Source organism: Antrostomus carolinensis, unplaced genomic scaffold, assembly GCF_000700745.2.
Source record: "Antrostomus carolinensis isolate BGI_N321 unplaced genomic scaffold, ASM70074v2 scaffold509, whole genome shotgun sequence".
Taxonomy (NCBI): domain Eukaryota; kingdom Metazoa; phylum Chordata; class Aves; order Caprimulgiformes; family Caprimulgidae; genus Antrostomus; species Antrostomus carolinensis.
In genome coordinates, this window is record NW_010338970.1 from 1 (window position 1) to 27,410 (window position 27,410).

The window sequence follows — 27,410 nt, forward strand, 5'->3', positions numbered from 1 at the left end:
AGTTTTTCCTGTTTTTTTCCTTCAGTTTTTCTCCTTCAGTTTTTCCCGTTTTTTTCCTTCAGTTTTTCCTGTTTTTTTCCTTCAGTTTTTCCTGTTTTTTTCCTTCAGTTTTTTCTGGTTTTTCTTCTTTTTTTTCCTTTTTTTTTTTCTTCATTTTTTTCTGTTTTTTTTCTTCATTTTTTTCCGTTTTTCTCATGGTTTTTTCCGTTTTCTCATGTCAGTTTTCTCATGTTTTTCTTACTCTCACTGTATTATATTGGAAAATACTAGAAATATTCATTTGCCAATATTAACATGCACTCTCTCTCTAAGAAATCTTGTAACAGATTTAATGAGTGTACCACACACAGGATTTTAACCATACATCACTAGTAAGGATTGTTTACTACTGAACAGTCAGTTCTATAATACATCTTTGTTTTTCCCAACAAATCAACACTTCAAAGAAGGCAAGTAACAAAAATAAATCAAGATAACCAACAGCTTCTATGTGTTTCAGCAAGTCTGCATCACAGTAAACAAGCAGCCTCATTATGACTCCAACAATATTTTTCAATTTTAGCGTCCAAGAGAGCAAAGCAATGCAATCAAAATGCAATTTCAAACTGAAGGTAAATCTGTAAACGAAGCCCTCACAATCGAGAGGCTGGAAAGTAATTTTGATAATTCAAAACTGGAAAGAGTTAATAACGCAAAGCAAAATTCACGTATAACCCAGTTCCTTCAGTTAACTAAACAGAGACTCACAGCACTGCCAGGTAACATTACTGTAAGTACTTTCTAGAACTAGTCCTTCAAAGACCCTGAACAGATGGAAGAAAGTAAGATTATACTATAAAATAAATTATACCATAATTGGATCATTTCACTGTCATCAATCCTATTCCCTCAAGATATTTGCTGTATGCAATATATTTCGCTGCTGGGAACTAAACTCAGTATGTGCAACCTCCTAGAGAAAACTCTTATGAGAACCTTCCTACAGTTTTCTTTCTGGATTTAACTTTAATTTACAGATTTCTTCCCCTGAACATCCAAGCCATCTCTTCCAAAAGCAAAAACATCCAAGTACTCCCCGACTGCAAAAGATGCAAGTGTTCAAAGCTCCTTCTTTACTGAAACACTAAGCCCTACAACTACCTTTTTACCCAAGAAGCACAATTAGCACAACTACCCAAAGAACAGAGCAGACATGAGGACCATACTGCTTCACAACACGCTTCAATATCATATTTATGTGTTATTTCTACAAAAGCCACCCACTCCAGCAGGAAAAGGTTTGCATCCTGAGATACGTGCAGCTATCAGACAGCATCAAAACTCTACACTCTATCATTTGATTTAAGCACCAAGTGATTGCAGTGTGTTACCTTCCACCATCTTTCTTAATACAATTACCAACCTGAAGGGACAAGGGGTTGTTTCCATCCTGAGCTTTGGTCCAACAAGCAACAAGTTTTTCCACATTGCCAGCACAAATGTAACAGAGACAAGCTTGTGTCTGCAGAAGGCTGTCCCCCTCACTCTCCAGTCTGTTACCCAAGAGATCTAGGAAAAAATATGAAGAGAGATGTTGGTGAATCACTTTGGTGATCCCTCCATCACTGCCGAGGCTGGGGAAGCCTGCAATGCCTGTTGTGTCTCTGCTCAGCACAGTGAGAAGGGATATTATGTCTAGGCTCCATTGGTAAGGACATACTTCAGTCTCATGGGAGCCCAGGGCTCTTCAGAGGCAGTTAATGTCATGGCAGCAAGGACTTGTCAAACACCTGCAAATCTGAGACATCTCAGAGGGGATAGTCCATCTGCCAACATGACAAAGGACAAGAGGCCAGGGTGCAATTCTCCCCTCCATCACCCACTTTTGCAGTCTCTCATTTCAGGAGTGCAACTCGAGCATGCAACTGGCTGAGGAACTGTGAGCAAAGCTATGACGTGCTCTGGGCTGATGTGCTGAAGTGAGTCATACAGCTCCCCAGACACTGTCACTGGCATCTGAGGGACACATGGGTGTCAGGACCACAGTTATGGGCAATATAGCTTCCCTATGGATCAAACCCAGCCAGCTGTCTGCCACACCAAACACATGACGGCAGGCATGCTCCCTGCCTGTGAAAGAGGCGATGTCAGGACACAGCTGCTCACAAGGCTCTGGGTTCTGTGCCCAGAAAATAAGGGAACATACTGGGAACACAGCACTCCAGAGGTTCCTCTCCTCCTCTGCAACAGGATCAAAGAACTATATTGTCCATCAAAGAAGCTAGGGAGGTGTCCTGGTTTCGGCTAGGACAGAGCTAACTTTCTTCTCTCAGTAGCTAGAACAGCACTGTGTTTTGGATTCAGTATGGGATTTAGTATGAGAAGAATGTTGATAAAATACTGACATTTTTGGTTGTTGCTGGGAAATCAAGGCCTTTCCAACTTCCCATGTTTTGCTAGTCTGCAGGTGCAGTAGAAGTTGGGGGGAGTATAGCCAGAGTGACAGATTCAAATTGGCATTTGGATATGCCAACAGGATATTCCATATCATATAATGTCATGTTCAGTATATTAATGAGGACTAACCAGAACGCTCTCTCTCTCTTCTGGGATTGTGGTGAAGGGGTTTTCACTCCTCTGGGATTGCTCTCTGGGAACAGGCTGGGCATTGGTCAGTGGGTGATGAGCAATTGCACTGTGCATCACTCATTTGTATATTCTATTACTATTATTATCATTATTGTCATTATTATAATTGTTATTTTATTTCAATTATTAAATTGTTTTTATCTCAACCTACAAGTCTCCTTACCCTTCCAATTCTCCCCCCTATTCCCTGGGGCAGAGAAGAGTGAGTGGCAGTGTGGTGTTTGTCTGCCAGTCAAGTTAAACCACGACAGTGGGACAGAATCATAAAATTAACTCTCTGTCAGAAAAGCTGCATTTTAAGAAGACCGCAGCACCCAATTTGATGAGAATAAAGTTGGTAAGACACTTTGTTTTAGTGAGTGGCCAACCATGGTGTGTGGGTTTCCATGGTGATCAAGGTCTTTAGCAGTTTTGAGTTAGCCAGGAGCTGAGGTGAGGAGAAGCAAAAACCAGGGCAGCTGACCCAAGCTGCCTAACAGCAGTGTTCCACACCAGAAACCCCACGCTCACTATAAATTGGGAATTTTGCTAGGGACATCTCTCTTTTTCAAGGGCTGTCATCCTTGGAGGGTCTCGCCCATCATTTTGCTCCTCAGGTCTACTCTCCCGCTTGTTGTGACTGTCGTGCTTTTGTCAGCTGAGTATAACTTTGTTTATTTTATATCAGTATTAATATTAGCTCTTAATATTATTTCATTAAATCCGTTTTCACGTCAACCCACAGGTCTCTTTTCCTAATTTCTCTTCTGAGGTGGGGAGGGGTCACTGGGTGATGGAACAGCTGACTAAATGAAGACATGAGGCATTACAATAATTTACTGGAAGGAAAACAAGCATGGCAGAGTGTAGTTTTGCTGCTGTAAGTGGAATGAATGACATCCAGCCTGTAAAGTGTCCTTACCGCAAAGGGCTGCAAACTCATCTGGCCTGGCGTAAGTGAGGACAGCAGCCAAAGCCTCTCTCCAATTCTGCAGATCACAAGACTGCACAATCTCTTTCCAGTTCTTTGTTACTACTGCAGTGATGAGCTAGACCAGAAGGAGAGAGACCACAGTTAAGATCTTGGTAGGATTTCCTTTGGGGTTTTTTTTGGATACAGTATAATTTGTATCTATTCAAGTGTACTCATCCCCACCGTATCCAGATTCACAGCAGGTACTGCACTGCAATTCAACAGTTGCACAAGAGCACCTTTTACTTCAAAAGGAATTCAGTGAAAATCACAAAACAAGCTCAGATAACTCAAGACAGGCCAATTATTCTTGCCACAAAACGTGCAAGAAAAGAATGAACAAACCTCTGCAAGCAGGGATTGCTGCTGATGGTTTTCAGCACTGTTATTGCAAAGATAACATATCAAGTATTTAGCTATAAGTCTTCTACTACACAGCGCCCAGCAAGGGGTATGAATTTTGTTCGTCAAACTGTTTAATCAGCTTTAAGCTATCAGTCTCCAGCTGACCAGCGAGGAGTGGCTGAAAAAGCTGCTTGAAGGAAGAAACAAGTTGGCAGCACCATCAACCTGAGCTGGCTGCAGTATCCCTACCCTGCACCCATGCACACAGGCTGCCTGTCCACAAGCCCTCAGAATGAAATTCCAGTTTCTTCCATCTCAAACTCTGCCTCCAGTTCTTTCACTTCAGACAAAAGACAGACTTGGCAGCTGTGCTGCTCTTTAGTGAACAAAGCCCTTGTCAAGCCAAGACTTTAAGCTCAGAAAGAGTTGAACAAGCAGTAAATATGCAGTTTGGGACTAGAAAGAAAAAAAAACAAGCCTGAACAACAAATGCAAGGTCCTAACTACAAGGTCAACACTCACTTGTTAGCACAGGCACAGATAACTGGTCAGCTCTCCATAAAAATACCTTTTCCCAAAAGGAGGAAGGACAGCAAAGAAATTTCCCACACACTACTAAATTCTCCTTCCTCTGATTAGGCCAGAGGCATGAAAGGAAAGGAGGAAGAAATCCTGCAGAGTCTTAATACTTGAGATGTTCCTCTTTTCATTTGTCTACTACTAGAAATGCAAACTGTTCCTATCTCCAACTGGATTGCAGGTGATGACCAGCAAAATCCCACTCACAGACCCTAGCCTGTGGTGCTGCATGCCCTAACTCCCCAAGTGACTGTGCTCTGCAGCCTTCAGCCCTGCTCCAGGAAAGCACTTAAGCACATGCCCATTTCATAGGCTGCCTCCTGCTACAGTAATACCCTTCTCTGACAATGGTCTGCTAAAAAGTGACCACAAGCAACTTTCTCCTCTCCTATAATAGTGTCCTTCCTTGCCAAACCTATTGCCCTGGGCTCTTTTAAGCCCATTTCTGTTTCATCCTCCTGTTGCTCCTTTCTCATGTTTGTAGTAAAGAAGATTGGAAACAAGCAGCACCAGCAATCCCTGGCATCACAAAAAAGCTGAAAAGAAAAATAACCAGCTGGTCATAACACGCTGTCTCCTAGACAAAGGGTGATTGATCTGCTCTGGGCACACTTAGCTGTCTTCTGTGCATGCAGTGAAATGAAGCATGGGCAAAATCTGTTAAGACTGATCCCAGGCAGAAATCAACATAATGCTGCTGGCACTGAGCATGGGTCATGTGTGACCCCTGAAAAACGTGATTACATAATAGACTGAGATGTGTGCTGCTTAAGATAAATATCTGTCAGTGAGAATCTACTAGTGTGTATGCAACTCAGACATTGGAGACAAGGTAAAGAACACTCTTTGTGTGTACTGATATCCAGGTAACATGCCTCTTCTCTCCATATCAATGCACTGAAAAAGAATAACAGAAACCCAACTGCTCTGAGATCTTGTAGGCAACTTGAATACTTATTAGCTTCTCACAGATATAAACCTATGAAATGTCAAGAAAACTTTTAAAATGAAAAAAGGAGTTGCCAAAGGCCTGCATGCATGTTGTATCTTAACAGAAAAAAAACATACCCTGGTAATTTTGCTCTGCATCTTAGCAAAGTACTTCTCCTGTGTCCTAGAAAGCAGCTCTTGTCCGCCTGCGATGGCCAAGATAATGGCGTCAGCCATGCGGTTATCGTGCAGGCAGAGATCTACTGCGCTCTCAAAGTTACCCGTCAGCAGAGCCTGGGTAATCAACCCATCCACATCTGCAACGAGAGAGGAGTGTATTTTCAAATGATGGCACAAAAGTCACTTAAATATGCAACAGCAGGTGATTCTGTCCAACTGTACAACACTGTGCAAGGCTCTCTGCAGATTAGCCTGCTCCAGGCAGGTACTTACAGGGATACTCCAGTTCATCTCCAGTCTCAAATACACCATGGTCACAGCCATATCAGGAGGAGCACTGTCAAGCACCACTTACCTTGCTGCAGAGCAAGATGCTAAAGGTCTAAATGACCTCTGAAATAGCTATCCTGCATACAGTGCCAGAAACAAAGTCAAACCTAGACAAGAGTCAATGGCTTCTGTGTTATTCAAGATTTCCTGGGAGTTTCTACACAAACAGCAATGTTAGCACTTCATGCCCGATCAGTTGTGTGTTCTTTTATATCAGAAATCACTCAGAGTAGCTGCATTTCAGTGATAGGGTATAGGAGTGCTGTATACTTCCTTTCCTTCCCTAAAAAAAGTTGTATTTTCATGTGTCTTGAGACCTCTGTGAAATTAATGAAGTTAGAGGCAAGTCTTGATAGTCCTTCACAATCTGCAGAAATTGTCTTCTCACTGGAACACCAGTATCAACATCAGTGTATATATAAATATCAGCACATACAATGAAATCAATATCAAGGGTTTTTTTACCTCCACTAACAGAGATGTTAAATGTTGTCTTTGCAGATCCCAAATCTTCAGTTTCTTGTTCATGGTCCTTCACCCTCTGAGAGAAAGGAGAAGTATAATTTTGGGGATTATGTAAGCACTTGGAATAGAAATACACATCTTAATAAAATATGGCTCTTGCATTACAAGTTAAAGATAGACCTTCAGACTACCAGTCACCTAAGAGACCATTAACTTAGAAGGGAAGAGTATCTCTGTCATTTGTTAGAACACTTTTTCAGAACAGGATAATAAACTTCCCCTGGTGCCTGCAGAAAGTCACCTCCTAAGCACACTGAGAAAGCTCTGGGCTTATCAAAGGACCTCCAGTGCATGTAAACACACCATCACAAAATCATTGTTCTGAGAGATCAGAGTGGACCATTTTTTAAAATGAGTGCCAAGGAGAAAAAATGCTGGAAGCCTCAGAGTTCTAACCACCAGAGAAGGCTTATGCAAGCACAAGTGTGCATATCTAGAGATCACAAATGCCAGCAACCAGGCATCTGGATCCTGGATACTGACTTCCATACGTGCATCCACACCCATATACACACAATCGGAAACCTTCTCCCTTCCCTCCTCTTTCAACTTCAATATCTACCAAAAACAGTCTAGGTTTCACTTTGCTCTACCTTAGGCTTTCAGCTCATCCTTGAAACACTCTGCACTAGGCACACACTCTAGTTTATTTAAGCAAAAGACATGAACACAAGCTTAATTTTCAAGACAGAAGTCCCATGTGGTCCACACAGACTTAAGTGCTTTGCACTCAGTACAGGAGTGCTCAGCAACAGAAGCTGCTTTTTAAAAAAATCTCCCCCAGGACTTAAGACACAGAGCATTTCCTGCAAGTACTTGGATTCTGGGATTTCAAACAAAACCTTTCAATAATAAAAAAATAATACCAAGAGGAAAGACTCTCTCCACCAATTTTCACAGCACAGCCATTGTGCCATAAACTGCCTCCTCTAAGCCACTGCGCTAGTACATGCAGTGGGAGTTCAAGAGTCTGCTGAGAACACCCTGTTTGTATGCTGATCAGTGAAATTTTCCTTCAGAAGAGGAAGAATAAGTACATAGTCAACCAAGAAGATGCATTTGGGATGAGAAGGTTAAGTCTGAAACGAGCTTTATGTTTGGCTCGCAAAAGGAGGCAGCATCTGGAGAATTATTTGCTGTCAGATAATGCACGATGTGTGTTTGGTACCAGCTGAGAGCATGTTGTGACAATCACAGGAATAATGTGCCCATCCAGTTACTTTGTGTATGTGACAGCACTCCCCGATGTATCATCAGTGGCTGCAGGCCAAACTCACAAATATTTACCACCCACGCTGGTAGGCTAAGGTCGTGTTTGGCTGTGAATTCTCTCCTAGAAGAGAGATTTGTTATGAGACATCTATCTAGTATCTTCATGATTGCATACAGCAAAATCCTTACACAGTTGGATACATGTGTCTGCCACTACAGTGTCTAATGAATTAACAAGCAATTAAGAACCTAACCTAAGGAAAGGTGCTTTGGTGTCCTCAACAGGCTGTTCTATTAAGTCAACAAGTGCACCACTCCAACATGTGTGAGCCATAAACCACCGTCCTCATCTTCACAGACAACTGCAGACAGGTACCAGGGGCAGGTCTGAGCACAAGGGAGTGTAGGTAGTTTTAGACTAACAGCTCAAATTCTAACCCAAAAGGGAGACTGAGGGAGAATGGAGCTGGTCTGTTCACACAGCAATACTAGTATTTGCAGTGCTGTTAATCTCACATGGCAGAGGCTGGGTCCTTAGTTTTAATTATAGACCTCCCCCCATATTTAAAGCATAGGGCTGAAAACAACACTGCTCAAGCAGACAGAAATGAACAAAAGCTGCAGGATCCCAAAGGCAGACGTGGTGGAGCACAAACTGCCTGTGATAAATCTGTCCGAATTGTTTGTTGCAACAAACATTTACAAGGCAGCTAGCTACCAAAGCCCTGACACTTGCTGTTCAGGTGCAAAGGGGATGGATGGCACTGTGATGTTGGTGGGAGCAATGCAGAGAATGTTCTCCCTATTCTCCAGTACCTCAGCAGCATCTCTGCAAAAGGATATACCTAGAAACAGGGTAGTAATAAGCTGACAGCTTGGTGATGATTAGAGGTAGGGAAGAAAGGAATGAGGAAACAGAAGGGGATAAAAAAAGGAATGCATTAAAGAGTTTTGTCAGCAGAACATTTAGTACATGTTAAGGAAGTGTCAGAGTGAAAGTTATGGCAGAATAAGCTGGACTGTTACAAAACTGGTGCCAACTAGACTGTTACAATACGACCTCGTTCTTCATTGCCACCAAAATCTATTCACATGATGTCTGAGGATGATGAGAAAATCTCAAGCAACTTAACAAGAGCCCAGATCTTACTTATTCTAAATAACTTCTTGTATTTCCATATATCCTCAGCACTAGGAAGAGCCAACAAAATGCCCTTCATAGTAACAAAGTAAATACACAGGAGATCAACAGGGTTAGTGTAGAGGAAAACAGATACCTCTCCCAATAACTGCTCCTCTGTAGCCTGGCCTTCGTCCCCCTCGTTCGGCACAGACTCATCAGATTCTGTGGGAGCCTTCAGCAGAGACAAGATTCCATTTAAAAAAAGCCAGCAAAAGAGGAAGAAATACTTTGCACTGTAGAGTACAGCCACCTTCCCACCACCAAGCACCAGAACCAGACTGAAAATCCCAGAATTGCATTGGCAATATATGCTGGAGTACAACAAAACTTGTGCTGTTTTCATCTTGGCTGCCTGAAAACATGCAGCAAAACTTTTCCTCCCCATGAGGCAACTACAGATGACACCCAAAATGTCTATGACACAAAAGCAATGCAGTCCCCTCCCTGCTGTAGACTCAGGCCATTGCAATTCCAACAGGCAAGGCCTGAACTGTATTTATCGCTCTTTCAGGGAAGTGTTACAGGATCACGCTCTCAGTCCTGGGTTTTTTTAAAGCCTGGGGAAGGTGCTGCTCTCCAAACCAGCTGCCAGGCTCTGCCTTACCTCATAGGCAGCACAAAGCATCACAGTTGACAAAACAGAGGCAGCAAAAACGAAAGGTGGAGGGACATCACTGAGGCCCTGAACTAAAACCCGTTACTCAGAGCCCTAAGTTGGGAAAGGGGGTACCTTTGAGTGGAAAAAAGTGGTTGTTTTTTTTTAATGAGTTTTTTTTAAGTGGTTTTAAATAAGTTTTAAAAGTTATTTTTTATATAAGTTTTTTTAAAACATTTTTTTTAAATTAAGTACTTTCATCCTCCTGAATGTAGGAACTTGTATTACGCTGGCTTATTTGTGACTTACTCTGGGACAGCTACCATTTTATTGGAGCTTACAAAATTGGAGCTACCACTTCATTTATTTTATTGGCAGCTACCATTTTATTGTTAGCTGTCCCAAATTATTCTTACTTCACACATTACCATGGCATTATAAAACTAAGCAGAGTTGTACATGTGTTTGCTTACCTCTCCCAAGTCACCATCTGCAAGGCCCTCTTTATTCAGAGCAGATGCCATCTAGAAAACAACCAAGAGTTAAGTAAGTGCCCTTTTATTTTAATGAGGCAGACCTCTCCCTGATCTCTTGGATTGCAGAACTGGCACATGTAGCTAATAAAGTTGCTTGCAGAACAGTTAACATGAAACTACAGACATTTCCTTTCCCAGCCTGGCGATGGATTTACTGCTAAGCCCCCTGAACCCCAAGCTGTGATGGAAACAACAGCTGCTCTGTGCCTTTAAACCTTTAATTGTTAACTCAACAACCTCCAACCTCACTAGTGCTGCTGGAAACCACAGTAATAAAAATAGTATCAGAGCATGCAGGACAAAACCTTCTGTCTGCTCAGGTTAGGGAAAATGAAGCTGTAACAACCCTTGTGGAGGAGGGAGCCTGTCAGGAAGCTGTGGTTTCAAGGCACACGGCTATGGGCTAGGATTTTCCAAGGTATGGAAGAGTTAAAATGACCAGCTTTTACTGCTTTGCAAAGCAAATCATTACTCCACATTCAATTAGGGCACTCAAAGATGCCAGTTCAATGTAGAGTTTAGAATACATGCATAAAATAAATTAGTTTGGCATCTGTGAGCCTGGGTTTCCCTAGTGCTGCTAGTGTTATCTACTGCTTTTAGTATCACAGGCTTTATTTTACCCTTGTAGGTTGTTTTTCACAGAAAGCTGAGCTCAAATTGCTGCAGATAGATAGTTTTATTTTTCAATCCTTAGTTTACAATGGAAAGGAGAAATCCAAGACTTGACTTGCATTTGAGATTCAGAGGTTTTAAGAAGATAAAAAGCAAAACACCATGTTCTTAACAGCTTATTCCAGGAAGCTGAAATCTGTGACCCTTTTTTTACTTTCCTTACCCTACCAGTAACATGAAAAACAAGTTGTGATTTAGTGAGTTTACCATCTGGGTATCAAAAATTTTCAGATGAGCGGTTCTGCATTGTTTCTTGACACTCAAAAAACATGGATTCAACTTCAACATGGAATGCTTTGTTGAGAAATAGCTACCTGAAAACATGGCCTTGCAGCTCCCCATATATATTCCTCAAATACTGAGATAATGGGGTAGGCCCAGCATTTCAGGCCACAATTCAGCTGTACCCATTTTCCCAGCTTCTCCCCATGCACAAGGCATATCAAACCCAGAGCAAGAGCAGTAGTGGCCTCTAGTCTGCATGAGGCTGCTCTGCAGGACCACTACTAAATTTCAACTGGATTTTCTAATTGAGATCTGCTTTTCAAAAATAGGGTTTCCCTTGCTGTGCTTGCCTTAAACTCATGCAACAAAAATTAAGGTTTAAGGACAGACTGTTAGCAAAAACATGTTGGGTTTTTTCTGTTATCATAATAAGTTTGTCCTGGAGGCCATTTAATTTGTAACTATAATGACATTTTTATGGAGTCACTCTTTGAAAATAAAACATTAGTTTGATACAATGAAAATAAGAAACATTTAAATCCACTGAGGGAATCTTCTTCCAGCTAGAAGAAAGCTCTATCCTTCAGATGTGTAACTTGCTTTCTGCTAATCCAAATTTTGCCTTTCCAAATGTAACCAGGTTTGATCTTACCTTCCTTTTTTTTTTTTTTTTTGGTAAAAATGCATGGCATCCCACAGGACTATTCTATGTTTTCCAAGGTTTCCACTGAAACCCTGAAGATTGCTTACATGTCCTTCAAACACAAAGCCTAAAACCATATCAGATTCCACGATGCTACGGTAGAAGGATGTCACAAAGCTGCATGAATAGCTTGGACCAATAAATATCAGAGCTTCCCGATGGGTGAGAATTTCAGATCAACATTGGACAGTCAGATGTAGACACACCTCAGAAGCCTGTTGCCTGCTTTGAAATTTTCATTGAACATCTGTGTTGCAAGGAGATGACATGGCTAATAAACTCAACCAAGCAAACTGCTTGCTCCAAGAATCCTGAAGTTATTCATGAGTTATCCAGACCAAATTTAAAGAGTAGAGGAAGATCTCTAGTGTCCTTTGGAACAAAATAATTCCTTAAATAACACAACTATTCAAGTCAGCCATGTTTAAATAGAGGCTCTGGCACCACAGGTAACAGTTGTTTTATGGCTATTGAGATCTACAGCACTAACAAATACTGTCTGCTGGGAAAATCAGGTTGTGCAAAAATGTTTATTGTATTGAATAGCCTGTGGATAGTGGTAACTGCTCTTCCAACCATACATGGCATCATCAACATTTTAGGCTGTACTCTGCAGATAAATTCACCCATAAAGCATTCAACACAAGCACAGCTTTCAGGCATATTTACCTTCTTCCTCAGATCATCTTTCCTGTATCCCAAGAGCTCAAGGTATTTAACACGTGAATCTTCTTCGAAGTTCACCTTTAAAAAACAAAAGTTAAAGAATATATTGCAATTAACAATTTGTCATTTTCTCCCTTGCTGTTTTTTTACTTGACTGGCACAAGCTACTCAGTGAGAGCTAGTGACTGTGGAGACTGAGTATAATAAAGAGAACTGAAAAGGTCTGCAGTGACTTGTGCACCCGAGGCAGTAGGCAAGGCTTCAATCTGGTTATTGTAGGTTGTTGGTGCTTTAAGAGCCAAAGCTGCAGGTGGTTTCACCCTTGAGCAATTAATTCCTGACCTTGAGTGAAGAAAAAAATGAAAATAAACCAAAGTGGAATAAGCAGCAAGAATGTGTATGAGACAAGATAAGGGATGACTTGTGAGCTGTAATTAGTAACCAGTCAGAATTAAAAGAATGGCTCATAGACAAGTGGAATTATCCAATCATGTCAATTGTTTAGGTGTGTGTGTGATAAGGGGTAATGAATCAAAACTGAAAGAATGATGCGTGCTTGGGGCGTGGGGAAGGAAAAAAGGACATATAAGCAGTGCAAAGCTTCAATAAAGTGCTGAACACATCTATCTCTGTGTTGGTCATTTCATCTGCTGCTGTAGGTGAACCATCTGCTTACTGGCTTCACTTGGAAACCTCTAATTGTCCATAGCGAGCAGTGAAAAAGCACATCTGAAGCTTTCAAAAAGATTCATCCCTTCTCACCAGCTCCCTGTACAAAGATGTACTGGTGGGGAATGTCAAAAAACACAGGATACCTTCTTCCCCCAAGCCTTGGCTTCTGCCATGATTTCTCACAAACCCTGCAAACACCCCTGGCCCTGAGGACCCTCTTCTGGTAGGCCACCCCCACCAGTCACTATGGGCACTATTCCCACAGTCTACACTTCTGGTTCTCAGCATCTCTTCTGCTAAAACATCATAATGCACAGAAGGAACCATTTCTGCATTGGCTTCCCAAGTCAGTGGGCAACTGCTGAACTGCTGTTATCCTGTTACCTTTAAGAAAGCCCACACGTTTTTCTCAAAGTCAGCCTGGGCCATGTCAATTTTCTTCTGGCAGTAGCTGACAAATCCTTCAGACTGCACAGCCTCCTGCAGCTGGTTTGAGCGGGCCAGGAACTCCTTCTCTGTAACAACTTGGCTCACGTAGACATGGTGATGCTGCTGCTGCTGCTCAATGCCTGGCTGCTGCTGAGGCTTGGCATTCTCAAATGTCACCAGCTTGCCTCCAAACTGGAATTGAGACACACATGCAGTATGTAAACATACAAGTATACATTGGAGTGTATATGAAGGATGCACATACACACATGTAGGCACATGATTTTCTATAGCATATATATGGTTAATCATCCAATGAACAAACATTCCTGACAAAGTCATTGATTTTTTTTTTCCCCCACCACCCTATATTTCGATGCATATAAAAAGGTTGCTGGATAAATGAGCACACATTTAATAAGATATATGAGCACAGCTACTCATGTGACTGTGTTTTTTTTTTCCTCCTCAGGCAAAAGACTGACTAGAAACTGAGAACTGGAGCTGTGGGTCTGTACAGTGCCCAGCATGAATGGAGTACCTCTTGATACTGCAATGTAATTACCAAAGAAACCTATACAGATTTAAATAAATGCTCAAGCATGATGTCTGCCTTGCTCTTGGCAGGTTGTTTACAAGTTAAAAGCCTACTGAGAGATGGGCAACAAGTTGTGTTATCATTTGGAGAGAAGTAAAATCAAAAGAAGAAAAAAAACTAGAAGGAGCTTATAAAAGCAAAAAAAGCCTAGCCAAGAAAAAGACTGACAACTGGCTCCTGGAAAACCAGGACAAATAAGGGAATAAACATCATTATAAAATGACACATCAGTCAGTGGCTGGGCAACAGCACTTCTTTGATGGGAGAAAACTGTATGTAATTTGTGCATCAAATTGTGAAATACAATGCTGAAAATTGAGCAGTATTTTGGTAAAGAAAGCAATTTCAAGTGGACAGGCTGAAATCTTCAGGAGATCCCTAAGAAATGGCCTGTGGGTCTAGAAAATAAGCCAAAGGTGGAGTCAAAGGGCAGAGGACTCTGCTTTCACAAAAAGCAGGGCCTTGCCACCCTCTCACCTGGTTCCTCTACAAATCAACCAGCCATGGAGGAGCTGAAGCTGTGTGCTGCTACAGCAAGTCCTGCTACCTTGATCAGAACTAACCCAAGTATTTTCCATCACACCAACTCACATAACAGCTTCAAACTGCACTCAAGTCTCAGACATTTGCCCAGTTTGGTCCCATTCCCTCCTCCCAATGTAACTGTTTGCAAGCACTGCACACAAATAAAAGCAAAGCCCTAATCCCAAACTAGAAAGAAACAAGTGCCTGTTGTTTGCTGGCTTGCTGTCCCAAGCACCCTGTCTGGAAACTGCCATGAGCATCTCCCACCACCACAAACAGTGGAAGTTCTCCCAAGGTGGAGCACAACACTGAACTTCCCTCTTCACAAAGTGTTTTGCAGGTGCCACCACTCCCTCCCTCCCTGGCCAACCATGCCCAGCGTTGTCTCTGGCTTACCGAGAACGATGCTCCCACAGGTCGTCGGATCCATTTGGGTGGTTTCTTCAGAGGCAAAACGACACTCTGTGGGGTGGTCTGCTGGGGAAGCTGCAGGGGTGGGAGGGGCTGTCCTGTACCAAACGGATCGAGGTTCCCAAAAGATGATGAAAGCTTTGATAACAAAAAGGAGAAAAACAAAAAGTGACATATCTCTCAATAAACTAAACATAAGCTTTTATTTGCACTGGATTGGTACACTCCTGCAAGCAGGGCTGCAGACAGCCACTGAAGACATCCCACAAGACCATGTTTCCCCCTCCCCTCTTTCTGTTCATATTCTTAGCTGAACATTTCTCAATACCTGGTCAACTTGCTTCTGCCTCAAGCCATCCGTGCTGCCTCCCATGATGGAGTAAACACTGATGCGCCCATCGAACGAAGCCGCAGACAAGACAGCAGGGTTCCTGGGACACCACTGGATATCAAAGCACCACTGTGTGTTTGTGGGCAACTCATACAGCACCTGGGCAGCAAAAACAAGTCCAATAAATCAGGGCTCACCATGTCCAACAGCAACAATTCTTGAGACTGGCCTGCCCTTCTTGCTCCCCAGCAGCCTCCATGTCACTGTACACACTAACAGTGGGCAAACTCTGACAATCACCAAATAAGAGGTTATCATACACTACTGCTTAATTTCCTTCTCCTCCCATTAAACCTTCTGTTTAATACACACAGGACAAACTATGCAGGCAGGGTATGTCTGTGTTGTGCCACTGCAAGCTGTGAGCTGCTGCTGATATTCACGCTAGCTCGTTCAGAACTAATCTGGGTATTTCCACACACTACATGGAGACATGTCCAGCCTCCAAAGTAAGTCTGTTTTTGCAGGAAAATTGGAAAAGTTAAAATCTGCACTCTGGGCAGACAGCTTCTCCTGTTTGGAACAGCCAAGCCCACCATTGCAGCAGCCATTTAACCATAAACTAGGAGAAACTTAAAGAGCAAAAGTCCAACTGCCTCGCTGCCTCCCAGGAAACTGGTTTTTGTTTTTAATAATAACTACGTTGTATGATTCATCCACATGTAAAGCCTTCCTAACAGCACAGGATCCAGCTCAGATAACTCATTTACCACCCCACAGCTTCTGCACTTTTGGGCTAATATCTGAATTTTAAGAAACACTTCTCACTCTGTCCTCCAGGATTATTGTCCATTGCAGGCAAGTAGCCCTCCAGCATGCCTGAAACCCTTCTCGTGGTCTAGGGGCAAACACTTAAGTTGTCTGGAAAAATGATCTGCATCCCCAGGCCCAACAGGGTGAGGAGCAAACACATTCAAGTGGCTCTCACTAATCTGCCATTACTGTAGTAACCTACAAAATCCTCTTTGGTCTGGATTAAAGTTCTTACACTTACAGAAGTAAAAAGGCAATTGCAAGAGTAATCCAGCCACATCAGGTCCAAACCAAAAGAGTATACTTAGTTTAAGTAGGGCCACTTCTACCCCTCATAATGAGCAGGGACCTTTACTTAGCAGGAGAAAAGCAATAAGGACAAACACATAACATCAGCATTACTAGGAAGGAAGCCTTCACCACCAGAACAAGCTCAGAAGGCTTCTTTGTGTTATATCAACACAAGTACACCGGACAGAGAGACACATCCCACAGAAGCATCACTCCTAGGAGTGCAAGCACACCAACATCTGCTTTGCATATGTCCCTGTGCCACCTCTGAACAGAGGTTTTTAAAGTATTGTGCACACAGTACCTCGCCCGTGTTAGGGTTAGAGCAGAGAATTTTAGCATCCTTCCCACAGCTGAGGAGCAGCTCTGAATCCGCCATACTCCAAGCAATGGCCAAGATACCCCTGCGTGAAAAGTCACAACCAAAAAAAGCTTCATGTAAACACAACATGGTGCTAAACAAAGCATATTTATAAGTTGAGTTTCTACATTAGCTGAGCTTTCCACCTCAAAATGCCCTCCCCACTCCTTCCTCTTACAAGAGGAGAAATTTTTCAATGTTATCAGTACTTTATGTATTGACATAGATGCTTTCTAATTTCTGCATGAAGTGGTATAAAGGTGCGGCTAAAAAAATCTGAAAATTAAATGCACCTCTGAAAATTAAATGCAACAGTCATGCAGGAGAACCTGGACACCAGTGTAACAAAATGGTTTGTTTGCCTGCAGTATCATTAACATACAGTGTGCAAAGTTGCAGGTAAGGTCACTGACCACCAAGTTTGTCAGCTTCTTTTTATTAGCAGAAGGTTCAAGTCAGCAAAACTACTGGCAGCAGTTTTGGTAGAAGCTGCAACACAGACTGATTGCTGTTCTTGCTCCTTAAATCAAGTGCTGGTTTTGGGCACTAAGGGAAGTTTCACTAACAATTGAGGAGGGATGAGAATTTAACAAATCTTTCCTTGTACCCAAATTTAAGGCATGTAGGGGACTGAGGGGCAGTGAGGTATTGCATGTTGACATGTGAGAATACACCCAGGTCCCTCTTCAGTCCACCATTCAGGTAAAATCAACTGTTACTAACATTTTGCACCTCAGCTCTCTCTCCTTGAGAAGCACAGAAACAAACTAGCAACTTCAGTGTTCCAGCAGGATGATGTTTTATTTTGGGGCCTGTTCTCTTCAAACCAGCAGGCCCCAAAAACTCAAGGCTTTTGGGACACAGGGTTGACTAGTCAGCAAGCCAGCAATATAACACTGCCTGCTTCTGGAATCACTGCTTCCAACTAAGTGAGCCTTCACAGGGAACTGAGTAAGAAGTGAGAGGTACAAACTGGTAGGCAGTCACCAACAGTGCAAACACCACGGAGCAGCAGGCTACGGAGACTCATACCTTGCATGGCTTTCTAGAACACGAAGTGGTGAGGAGGCAAATCTTAGGTCCCACATCTGAATCACAGGCAACCTGTCATCCTCTGAGGCCAAAACCATCTGGGTAGCGACATCAGGGTGCCATGCCAGGCCTGAGCAGTGCATCTGAGGGACAACATTGCACCACAACCAGTAAAATAACCAAGCAGTAAAGGAAAAAAGACAGCCAACCTAAATATGTCCACATGGATGCTAAAACACTGTTCAAAGGAATTTGCAGCTGTGTTTCTGGGCATTATTTCTGACTGCATTCAGATTGGGGTGCTCTCCTTGTTTCTGTGAGTGAGGAGACTTGCAGCTGGCTTCCCAAGATCCTCTCAAAGAGATGACTTTGTGCTGTCTTGTTCACAGTCCTGTGTTTCAATGTAAGAAAACTGTAAAGCCCTCCACACAAATATTTTTCTCTAATATTTTTATTGATATTTTAAGAAAAGCCATTGCTAGGCAGAGGTTATTGTCATGTGAACACTGTATCACTAGACTACAATCACATGATGAAGACGGCCAACTATGCTGGTGTTATGTTAGGCAACAAATACATAAAACATTGACGGTTACACAGTTTATCAGAATAAGTGCAGTGACCAAATAGCTCCTTCAGGAGCCCCCATCCATCTGTAAATTCCATTCTGAATTCTTGCCACATCTTCAAAGTCTGTTGTAACATTTAAATAGACAGAAATATACAGATGTGTCACTCTCCTCAAGTTCTACAGGCTCTTTTTCACATTTACACTCCCCAAGGAGCAGTTGTGGTGGTTGTAACTATACAAGGCAGTGTCCCTTGTAACCCACTCAATGACAACACTCCTCTGGGGTGCTCTCCACCACAGACCCTGCCCTCTCCAAGCTCAGCTCCAGCCTGTTCCCATTTCCATGGCCAGACCAGCAGAAGCACAGGCTCCAGCTCCATCAGTCATCAGTGTCCTGCCAGGGCTCAGCCCTTGTGCTCTTCCCACCTGTGATGTCAAGAAGCCCTCTCTGTCCAAGCCCTAAGTCATGGCATCACCTGCTCTGCCAAACTAAATGTGCTCACCCAGGACCCATCAGTTGTAGCCTCATCTCTCCAGCACACAAAACATGTCATTTCTGACTAGCTGAATAAAAATCTTTCTGTGGTAACCCCAAACAAATCAGCAATTAAACAAATCAGTAATGGTTTTCTCCAAACTAACTTATCACTCTGACAGGAAATCTGAGTGCCTTGCCTTGCTTCAATCTGCATCAGCCTATTTTTGTTTACAATGCTGACAATCCCTCTGTGTGTATATAGCTTATTAAGAGAAAGCATCAGATATTTAGCGTGTCATATAAAACTGGGCCAGGCACCAGTATCTTTACGTCATGTAAGAGGGGGTGCTATGACCTGTCCCCACAGCCCAAGAGGCACCCCACGCCCCTCCATCAGCACTCGTGTGAGAGCCCACTCACCCGGTTATTGTGGTCACTGACTTTGATGATGGGTTCGTTCTTCCTGAGATCCCACACGGTAGCTCGGCCGCTGGGGCTGGCGGACGCCAGGATGTGCTGGACTTGCCTGTTCCATGCGATGCAGCTGATGTCCTCGAGAGGCTGTCACACACACAGAACAGCCTGTCACAACCTTTCCAAATCACAGACTCAAAATCTGTTATTTTCAGGACTCACTAAATGCTAAATCTGCAAAGAGACTCATCCCAGGGACTGTGTGTGTTCTGGCTTCCTATGTACACACACTATAGGGTAGAACACCTGAAAACCCCACTAGCATTTCTCTAATATCTGCATTTTCTGCTTTTCAATAGGATACATTACTCACTGAAAGAAGATGAAGCACAACTGTCTTCAAGAACAGAAAATTACTCAATGAAAGTACATCTGGGTACATAAACTGCCCTTCTGCCTTGGATTATTAGGCTTTGACTTACAAAAAAACTTTGAGTTTGCTTGGAGGAGTTCCATGTGGTTTTTAAAATTCTCCCTCAACTGCTTATTTTTAGTCCAAGAATGAGAAGCAATGTTAACCCAGTCCTTGATGCACTATTATTTCCAGCTGTCATTAAACATAAGGACTAAAAGATTTCCCAGCCTAAAAAAAATACTATTAGAGATTTAAAATCCTATACATGGATCTTTCACTAAGGTGAGCATCCTCCAAAATGCCCACATGATAATAAACAACTCCAACCAAAGCATACAAAGCCACAGTTTAAACTAAAAATCTTTAGACTAAAGATTACTTCTCAACCCATTTCCTTACTTTGTTGTCTCCAAATTACCATCAAGTAAAATAAACCCATTTTCCAGTAACCACAAGCAACTTCTGCAATTTTGTAACAGCTACAGAAACATACATGCATTGAAACAACTTTCTCCCATTCCTCCATGTCCTTCACAAGGCACAAAGTACAAAAAGTGATTGTTTTCCCCCCGTAGATCTTCTTTAAGAGACGCAGGCTGAACACTGGCCTGTAAGTATAGCAATTAAACACTCCCTGAAATCCATGAAGGTACCTGCCAAACCACTGCCTCATCTTCTGACTTCTCAGTAGCTGCTTTTTATCTTCCTCCTATTTTCCTCAATCTGTACCTTCACAACCTTCAGATTCATGCATGCAGTGAAACATGCAGAGGAAGACTAGATGTGTAATAGTTAAAATATTAAGTTAAGATATTTAAAAAGTGGTGTGACCTGAGAGACTTGGCTTGTTATTACTTGTTCCTTGATGAAAGGCAACATTTTTCAAAGACTAATGGGATACTTCAGTTTTCCCTGGCCAAATTTTATTTAAAAAATAAAATCCCACCACAAAAAGACATGATACAAGTGCTCATGCAGCCAGTCAAAAGTGCAGGTCTGTTGTGGATAAACACATCTGCACATCCAGGGTTGCTGCACGGGAGGCAGAGCAAACCACTCATCGCATGGACCTGCGTGTGTTTGCACTTCCAGGCACAGCCCCAAAACTGCACTTCAGGGGCTAGAGAAACAGCAGCAACCAGTCACCCTTGTAGCCAGCTGGGCAAAAAAAAAAAAATCATAGCTGGGCACAAAATAGTGGGAAAATAGTGCTGCCACAACTGACTGCCTTCCAAAAACGTTCACTGAAAGCGACCTACACTGCCACTCAGAGATTCCTATCCTCAAGGACACGGACTTCTGACATATGCTTTGAGTCACAGGCACATCACAAGCAGAAAAATATCTCAAACCTCACACTCTAATAAGCATGTCACAAAAATTAGAGTACCAACAGAAGGCCTAGAACTGTGGGTCTTCAGGAAAGCCACTAGAGAACAACATGCAGGAACATTTGTCATTATTTTGATACAGAGAGATCTGTTGTACCACCCTTTACAGACTGTATCTAACATTGCCAGAAGTGTAGTTCATGGCTAACTAAAATTCACTGCTATCTAATTTAAGATTTCAAAAGGGTTCCCCCAGGCCCTCCTTGAGACAGCTTTAAAACTGCAGGTCTCAATGAGCTGTCAACTTCAGCAACATTAATATTTTTCATTAGTTTGCTCTCCAGTATTTAACAAATACCAATTTGGTACCTGCGTCTTCACTCCTGGTGTCATTGGAGTGGCAAAATTGTTCAAGTCCCAGATGTAGATTTCAGACTCATTAGCACCAGAGGCCACCAGATTAGTCTGTAAGACACATTAATAGATGTTAGGAGTATTTTCAGCATCAGCTTTCACAATCATAGCTGCTGGGAGGCAGAGGACTGTGCCAATTTCTCCTGTTAGCTCAGGATATAGCCTTTGGCTCACAGAGAACAGCTTAGGGAAAAAAAACAAACAAGGTTTTTTGAGATTGCAGGTAAGGCTGAGTTAATAATAATAATAATAATATCCATACATTGCACTAGACTGGCATGCTACAACCAAAATTCCTGTTTTGTGGAGTTCTCCTTCACTGCACAAACACCAATGAGAAGGCTGAAGGGGCACAGTCATGGACAGGCAAATGGGAACCAGTGACACTTCTGGAGGGGGCAGATGAGGAAGTGGTCACCGCCACAGAGCTTTGCTCCAGGCAAACCATGACATGGAAGGAGCATGGAATTTGTGCCTCCAGCAGCAGACAACACTCCACCCACACAGTCAGTGCAATCATCCAAAGCAATCCCGTGTCTGGGTGCAAAAGGCTGACACCAGCCAAGGGCACCGACTGCCCTTTGATCACATCCCATGGCTGGTGACAAGCAAGTCGACTTCATAACGGGCAGAAAGGGAGAGGAAGCGATTCAGAGAGGACACAATGAACACAGGGCAGCCTTGCTGAAAGCAACTGTGCAGAGACAGAAATGCTATTTAGGAAAGGAATTCAACTGAATTCTTGCACAGCTGGTGGAGACAAGGAAAAACCAACCCACTGTATCTAGAAGGAAGTAAATGCTTATTAGTGATGGAGGAAAGCTTGTTGTTTTGAGAGCTCTTCTGCTGAAGAGGCCATGTCACCATGTCTCCTGCTCTGTCTCCTCTTTCCAAGTAACAATACTGAGAGGTCTGGAAGATGGATCTTACCCTACCCCCCCAAGGAGACAGCTAAAAATCTGATGTCACTGGAAACATAAGTGAGAGCAAGTAAATACTCCCTATGTGATGAGAACAATATTGGCACATGAGAGCTAAAAAAGGAGATTGGCTAAAAACACCACAGAAGACCATCTCTACTTCACATGGAAGCTGAGCTAAAAAAACCCTATTAAATTGACAATGTAAACTGGTGTGGGGAAGGAACGAACCAGACACCTTGAACTCTTTCAGTCCCCATCCTGAAATGGCAGTAATAGGACAGGGTTTTCCTACTAAACACAAACAGACACTCAAAGACCAGATTTCGTTCATGCTTTTCATGGGAGGGGAAAGGGACAGAAACATTTAAGGCTACAAGTTAAGATAGGTCACTCATCTGTGATGGTGATGAAGAACAGCAGGAAACCAACCTGGAACATGTTGACATCGAGCGCTCTTACTGGCCCCGTGTGCTTGTCTTTCTGGGCAATTATTACTTCAGCGTCTCCAGCTATGATTTTGGCTGGGTCATACAGAATGACATTTCCATTTTCACCCCCAGCAATCAGGACTCCAGAGACTCTTTCACCCGAGGTCATGCTGTGTGGCCCCCAGATCAGCTTGTGGTACCTGTAAGACACAAGAGGGGTGCTCACAGTCTACATCCATCCATCACCAGCTCCACACACAATGATGCACCTTATTTTGCTCACTCAAGCTAAAAGCCTCCAGACTGCTTGTGGACAGGTCAGAGAAAAGCACTGACTGCATTTCTCCTTGAGGATGAGTCTCTATGTACAATCCCTTCTGTCAGAAAGGCAACTGTGTCCCAGTTCTGCTTGTTATCAAGACGCAAGGTCACGACATGCACAACCAATAACCTGGTAAATGATAATATCTCTCACCTCCTGGCTGCAAAATCAGATAAGTGCTCCCAACTGCGAGTGATTTTTGAGCTCGCCTTCACAAAACAAAGGAGCAATCAAAATAAGAACTGCAAGCCCATTCAACCACAGCCTGAAGGTTAAACCTCTGCTATTTGTAAGCAACTCTTTGTATAAGAGAGGAAAAAGGTGGAACTACAAAAATTCCAAATCCTTTTCCGTATCACAGAATCGTAGTGGTTGGAAAAGACCTTTAAGATCACCGAGTCCAACCATAAACCTCACACTACCAAGTCCACCTCTAAACCATGTCCCTGAGCACCTTGCCTACCTGTCTTTTAAATACCTCCAAGGAAGGTGACTCCACCACCTCCCTAGGCAGCCTGTTCCAATGCTTGACAACCCTTTCGGGGAAGAAACTGTTCCTCATATCCAATCTAAACCCTCCCTGGCACAACTTGAGGCCATTTCCTCTCGTTCTATCTCGTATCTGTGCTTCTGGATGTGCAAGCATTTCATCTGCTGTACTGGAGGCTCAGCAAGTAGTTTATTCATAGACACAAGTCTATTGGATCACAATCTATTTTCCAGGCTAAGTCAAGAAGAATTAAAGATACTTCCAGAAATGGAAGTTATTTTCACACCACTGCATCCATCTGCAAATTACCTAAATTTCCTTCAACTCAGTGAACTTGCTGCATCAGCAAACCAGCATTCCTGTGTACTCAGCCTTGCAAAGAGTGAATTTCTTCTACCTAAAATGACACACTGTCTCCTATCAGCTCTTACACAAGCAGAAAACAAACCCACATTGACTGGAAGGTGGCAAGGAGTTACTTCAGCATTCACCATGTTATTAGTAACCTCTTTTTTAATGTCTGGACCACTTTCAAGTAATTTTGTTAAACCACAGCAACTTCAGTAGGATAAAATACGTAGTGCAGGAAGCCAGACAAAGAGCTGGGCTCTTTTGTTTGCTTAGAGCATATGCTGGGTGAGAAATACTGGTAAGAGCCAAGTGCTCTGTCCCCTAGTGCAATGTTCAGGTTACAGTTGGGGTTCACCAAAGAACGAGGCTACAAACAGAAATTAGTCTGTGAAATCAGACAGACCCTTTCCCTAGGTATGATTTTTATACTTCTGCACCTAACTATGCAAGGTTATGAGAAATGGAGTGACCAACAGGGTTGTGTGGTCACTAGTATTACACCACCAGCAAGATTCAATAGGAATTAAGATAATTCAGAGTGAAGGCAGAAAACAGTGAGGAACAAAACCTAGAGTTAACTGTGCAATTACTTTCTTCTTGCCCTTTGCTCTTTCCAAGATAAAGTAGGGCTCTATAAAAACAGTACAAAACCTTCCTTGGAGGACAATTAACTGAACTTACTGCAGGATTTCTATTTTGTGGGTTTAATCACCTGGCCATTTTAATTTGCTGTAAAACAAAATAAAGCCTGATGTATAAATTGCTAGCTGGGCCACTTCTTGGTATCTTTAAAAAAAAAAAAATCAACCTCCTTTGTAATGCATTTTCTGGGGCAAAGTCAAATTCTTGTGTTGCTCACCAAGGGAAGGACTTTCAAAGGAGCACTGCAGCCTGGCTATTAAGGAATGTTTTTTGAAATTGAGTAAGCGAATGTCACTTGGCAAGCCTTGAAAAACCTGAGTCATAGTTAAAACCAGGTAGAACAAGGACATTTTAAAAGATCAAACACCTTATCCTGCTCTCAGCAGGTCAGTAGGACATGTTAAGATCAAATTTGCCCACAGTGCAGGGCGTCAGAGACCGGCTGCTTCTCACAAACCCCACGTACTAGAACACAGACAACTGCAGGGCACGGATTGTGAGCTGCTCCGCCGGCCCCGTGAGTCAGTACAACCAAAGTGACAGGGCACAAAGCCTGCAGTCTAACACCTCGTGCTTCCTCCTGCAAAAGCTGCCACAACCATTAGTTATCCAAGTCAGGAGAGCATCCCTAAGCAGGGTCACAATCTTCCTGTGTGCAAATGTGCACAATTTCAACCCCTCTCAAGTTGTTTATAGGCAACATTTAACCTCTAGGAACCCAGCAAACAGCATTTGGTCAAGAACTTTGGGAAACAGCTCTAGATCCTTAGGTCTTGAATTTCCTGCTTTGAGTCTTCATTATAAGACTCAAGTTCAGTTAATTTCTACTCATATCAGAGGTGGGAGAGATGACAATTGCTTCTCTAGAAGTGTCAAACTCTCACTTGAACATCCTGGCAAAGTGCTATAATTGTCTGCACTTCCAGCCACGTCATTTTGGGTCACCAGAGGAAAGAGGGGTTATGTTGACACTGTAGCTGGTATGAAGAAGTCAGAGATCCAACCCAATGGCAATGAAAATTTTCACCTCCTTTTCTACCCATAGAAACATCCTGTACTTCCCTCCGTGTTGTTTCTGTTCACTCACAATGAGTGGCAGCCACTGGACCAGCCACCCGAGAGCTGCTACAAGCGCTGCCAAAATGGAAACTGGATGCTCTGATGCAAACAGTATTTCTTTGGACAAGCGCATGGTAAGGAACTAAGAGTGAAGTGGAGTCACACAGTTGGGAACTTGGCTTCCCAGCTGTGGGGTGAGGTATGATACTACACACACAACATGAACCAGTTTAGTTACGTGACAGGGGGTCTCCCTGAAATACCTAAATGCAAACAGGATGGGGTGATGTGAAAAGCTCTGACTGCATTTCCTTCTGTTCTCTGGAGAATCCCAGAGGCTCCTCAAGATAAACTGTCTGCCTACATACTCAAACCTACCAGACAATGTCAGATCTTTTAGGTTTCTGTCAGAGCACGAGCTGCTTCCAGCTCCTCAGAATCCAAGTTCAATGCCTTCACAATGACACCTCATCATCCCACATCATCAGTGGCATTCACACGCTTTCACTCTTCAGCTCCTCTCCTCAGCAACTGCAGATGAACCTCACAAAGTGGCCTTTCCACATGCACCACGTGTAACAGTTCCACAGCTGTTACTTTTCCCTTACAACCCCACTGCTCACCTGTGAGAGGAGGAGAAGGTGGCGCAGGATTTCATATCCAGTGAAGGGTCTGATAAATCCAACTCGAATATTTCTAGAGAAGCACTTGTACTGAAGGTTGCATCCAGCTGCTGAGCTGATGTACCTGCAAAGAAGCATGCCTGGCAGTGAGAAAGCCGTGACACACAAAAGAGTAACTGCAAAGGAGGGGCATAAGAACACCATCCTTGTGAAAAAGACACAGAGATGGGACCAGGTTTCTGTTATTGAGATGCAGTTCTACATAACTTTCCTCCCTATGGTTCCCCCTTCTGGGGTTTCTTAACCAATATGAACACAAAAATCTTCGGGCAAGTGCCTCTTTCTCTCTGACAATACACAGAAAATTATCAGAGTTACAAATGAGGAGCAGGGGACAGTGAACTGGCAGTTAGGATTGCTGTCACCTTTACCATGGCAGAAAGAAGAGGATGCTTGCTGTCACCTGCAGAATGCAAAGCATGTTTTCATGCATGGCACAGCCAGAGAACTCCACTAAAGTTATAAAGAGGTTCCATACTAAAGAGTATGCACCACATACCCTGCTCCAGCCTTCAGGACACGAAATAACTCCTACAACTTTCAATTACAATCACTTCATAGTAGCCACAACACGTAGCCTGAGGCCTGCTTAGCGCACACGCTTCCCAAAAACTCACCTGTGGCCAGGTAGATGGGGTGCTGCTGGGCAGGGCTCCATGCCTGCATGGCAGTACGATCAATCTCCTTTAGCTTCATTTCACTGGAAAATAAAATCAAGAAAGATAATGATTAAAATGGAGCACGGGGAGACTGCACTGGCACAGATTCAGCAGCTACGTTAGGACTTTGCAGAAGCAGCCAGGGTGATTGTTTTCCTAAAGATATCCCACAGACAGACAGATATCCAAGCCACCATCTCCAGAACACACCCAGGGGGAAGGGGAGAAATAATTCAAGAGCTGGACTCGATGATCCTTGTGGGTCCCTTCCAACTCACAACACTATGATTCTATGAATTTTCCCTTGGCAGAACATCATCAATGACACTTAGAAGAAACTGATGGTTGCTGAACAAACCATAACCCAGGAAAAAGCAGGCAAAGCTTCAACTTCTGCTGAAAAACCCTCTTCTAGCAGCCCCAAGACACACCCTGGACACCCTGCAGCAGCTTTCAGCCTAAACCCACCCTGGACAAAACCCTCCCAGACCCTCCCCGCCGAA

General features: G+C 43.1%; 1 protein-coding gene across 1 annotated transcript; it reads right to left on the reverse strand.

The window, feature by feature from the left end:
• Nucleotides 1-1,341: 1,341 nt before the first annotated feature.
• On the reverse strand, nucleotides 1,342-26,944 carry LOC104518355 (protein transport protein Sec31A). The gene is given in 18 exon segments (XM_010175657.1): nucleotides 1,342-1,402; nucleotides 1,404-1,548; nucleotides 3,530-3,656; nucleotides 5,573-5,751; nucleotides 6,410-6,485; nucleotides 8,959-9,036; nucleotides 9,933-9,983; nucleotides 12,268-12,342; nucleotides 13,321-13,557; nucleotides 14,885-15,037; nucleotides 15,228-15,389; nucleotides 16,639-16,738; nucleotides 17,728-17,870; nucleotides 19,197-19,337; nucleotides 21,306-21,401; nucleotides 22,703-22,901; nucleotides 26,189-26,312; nucleotides 26,866-26,944. Coding segments are annotated over 18 exon segments (2,226 nt in total).
• Nucleotides 26,945-27,410: the final 466 nt, after the last annotated feature.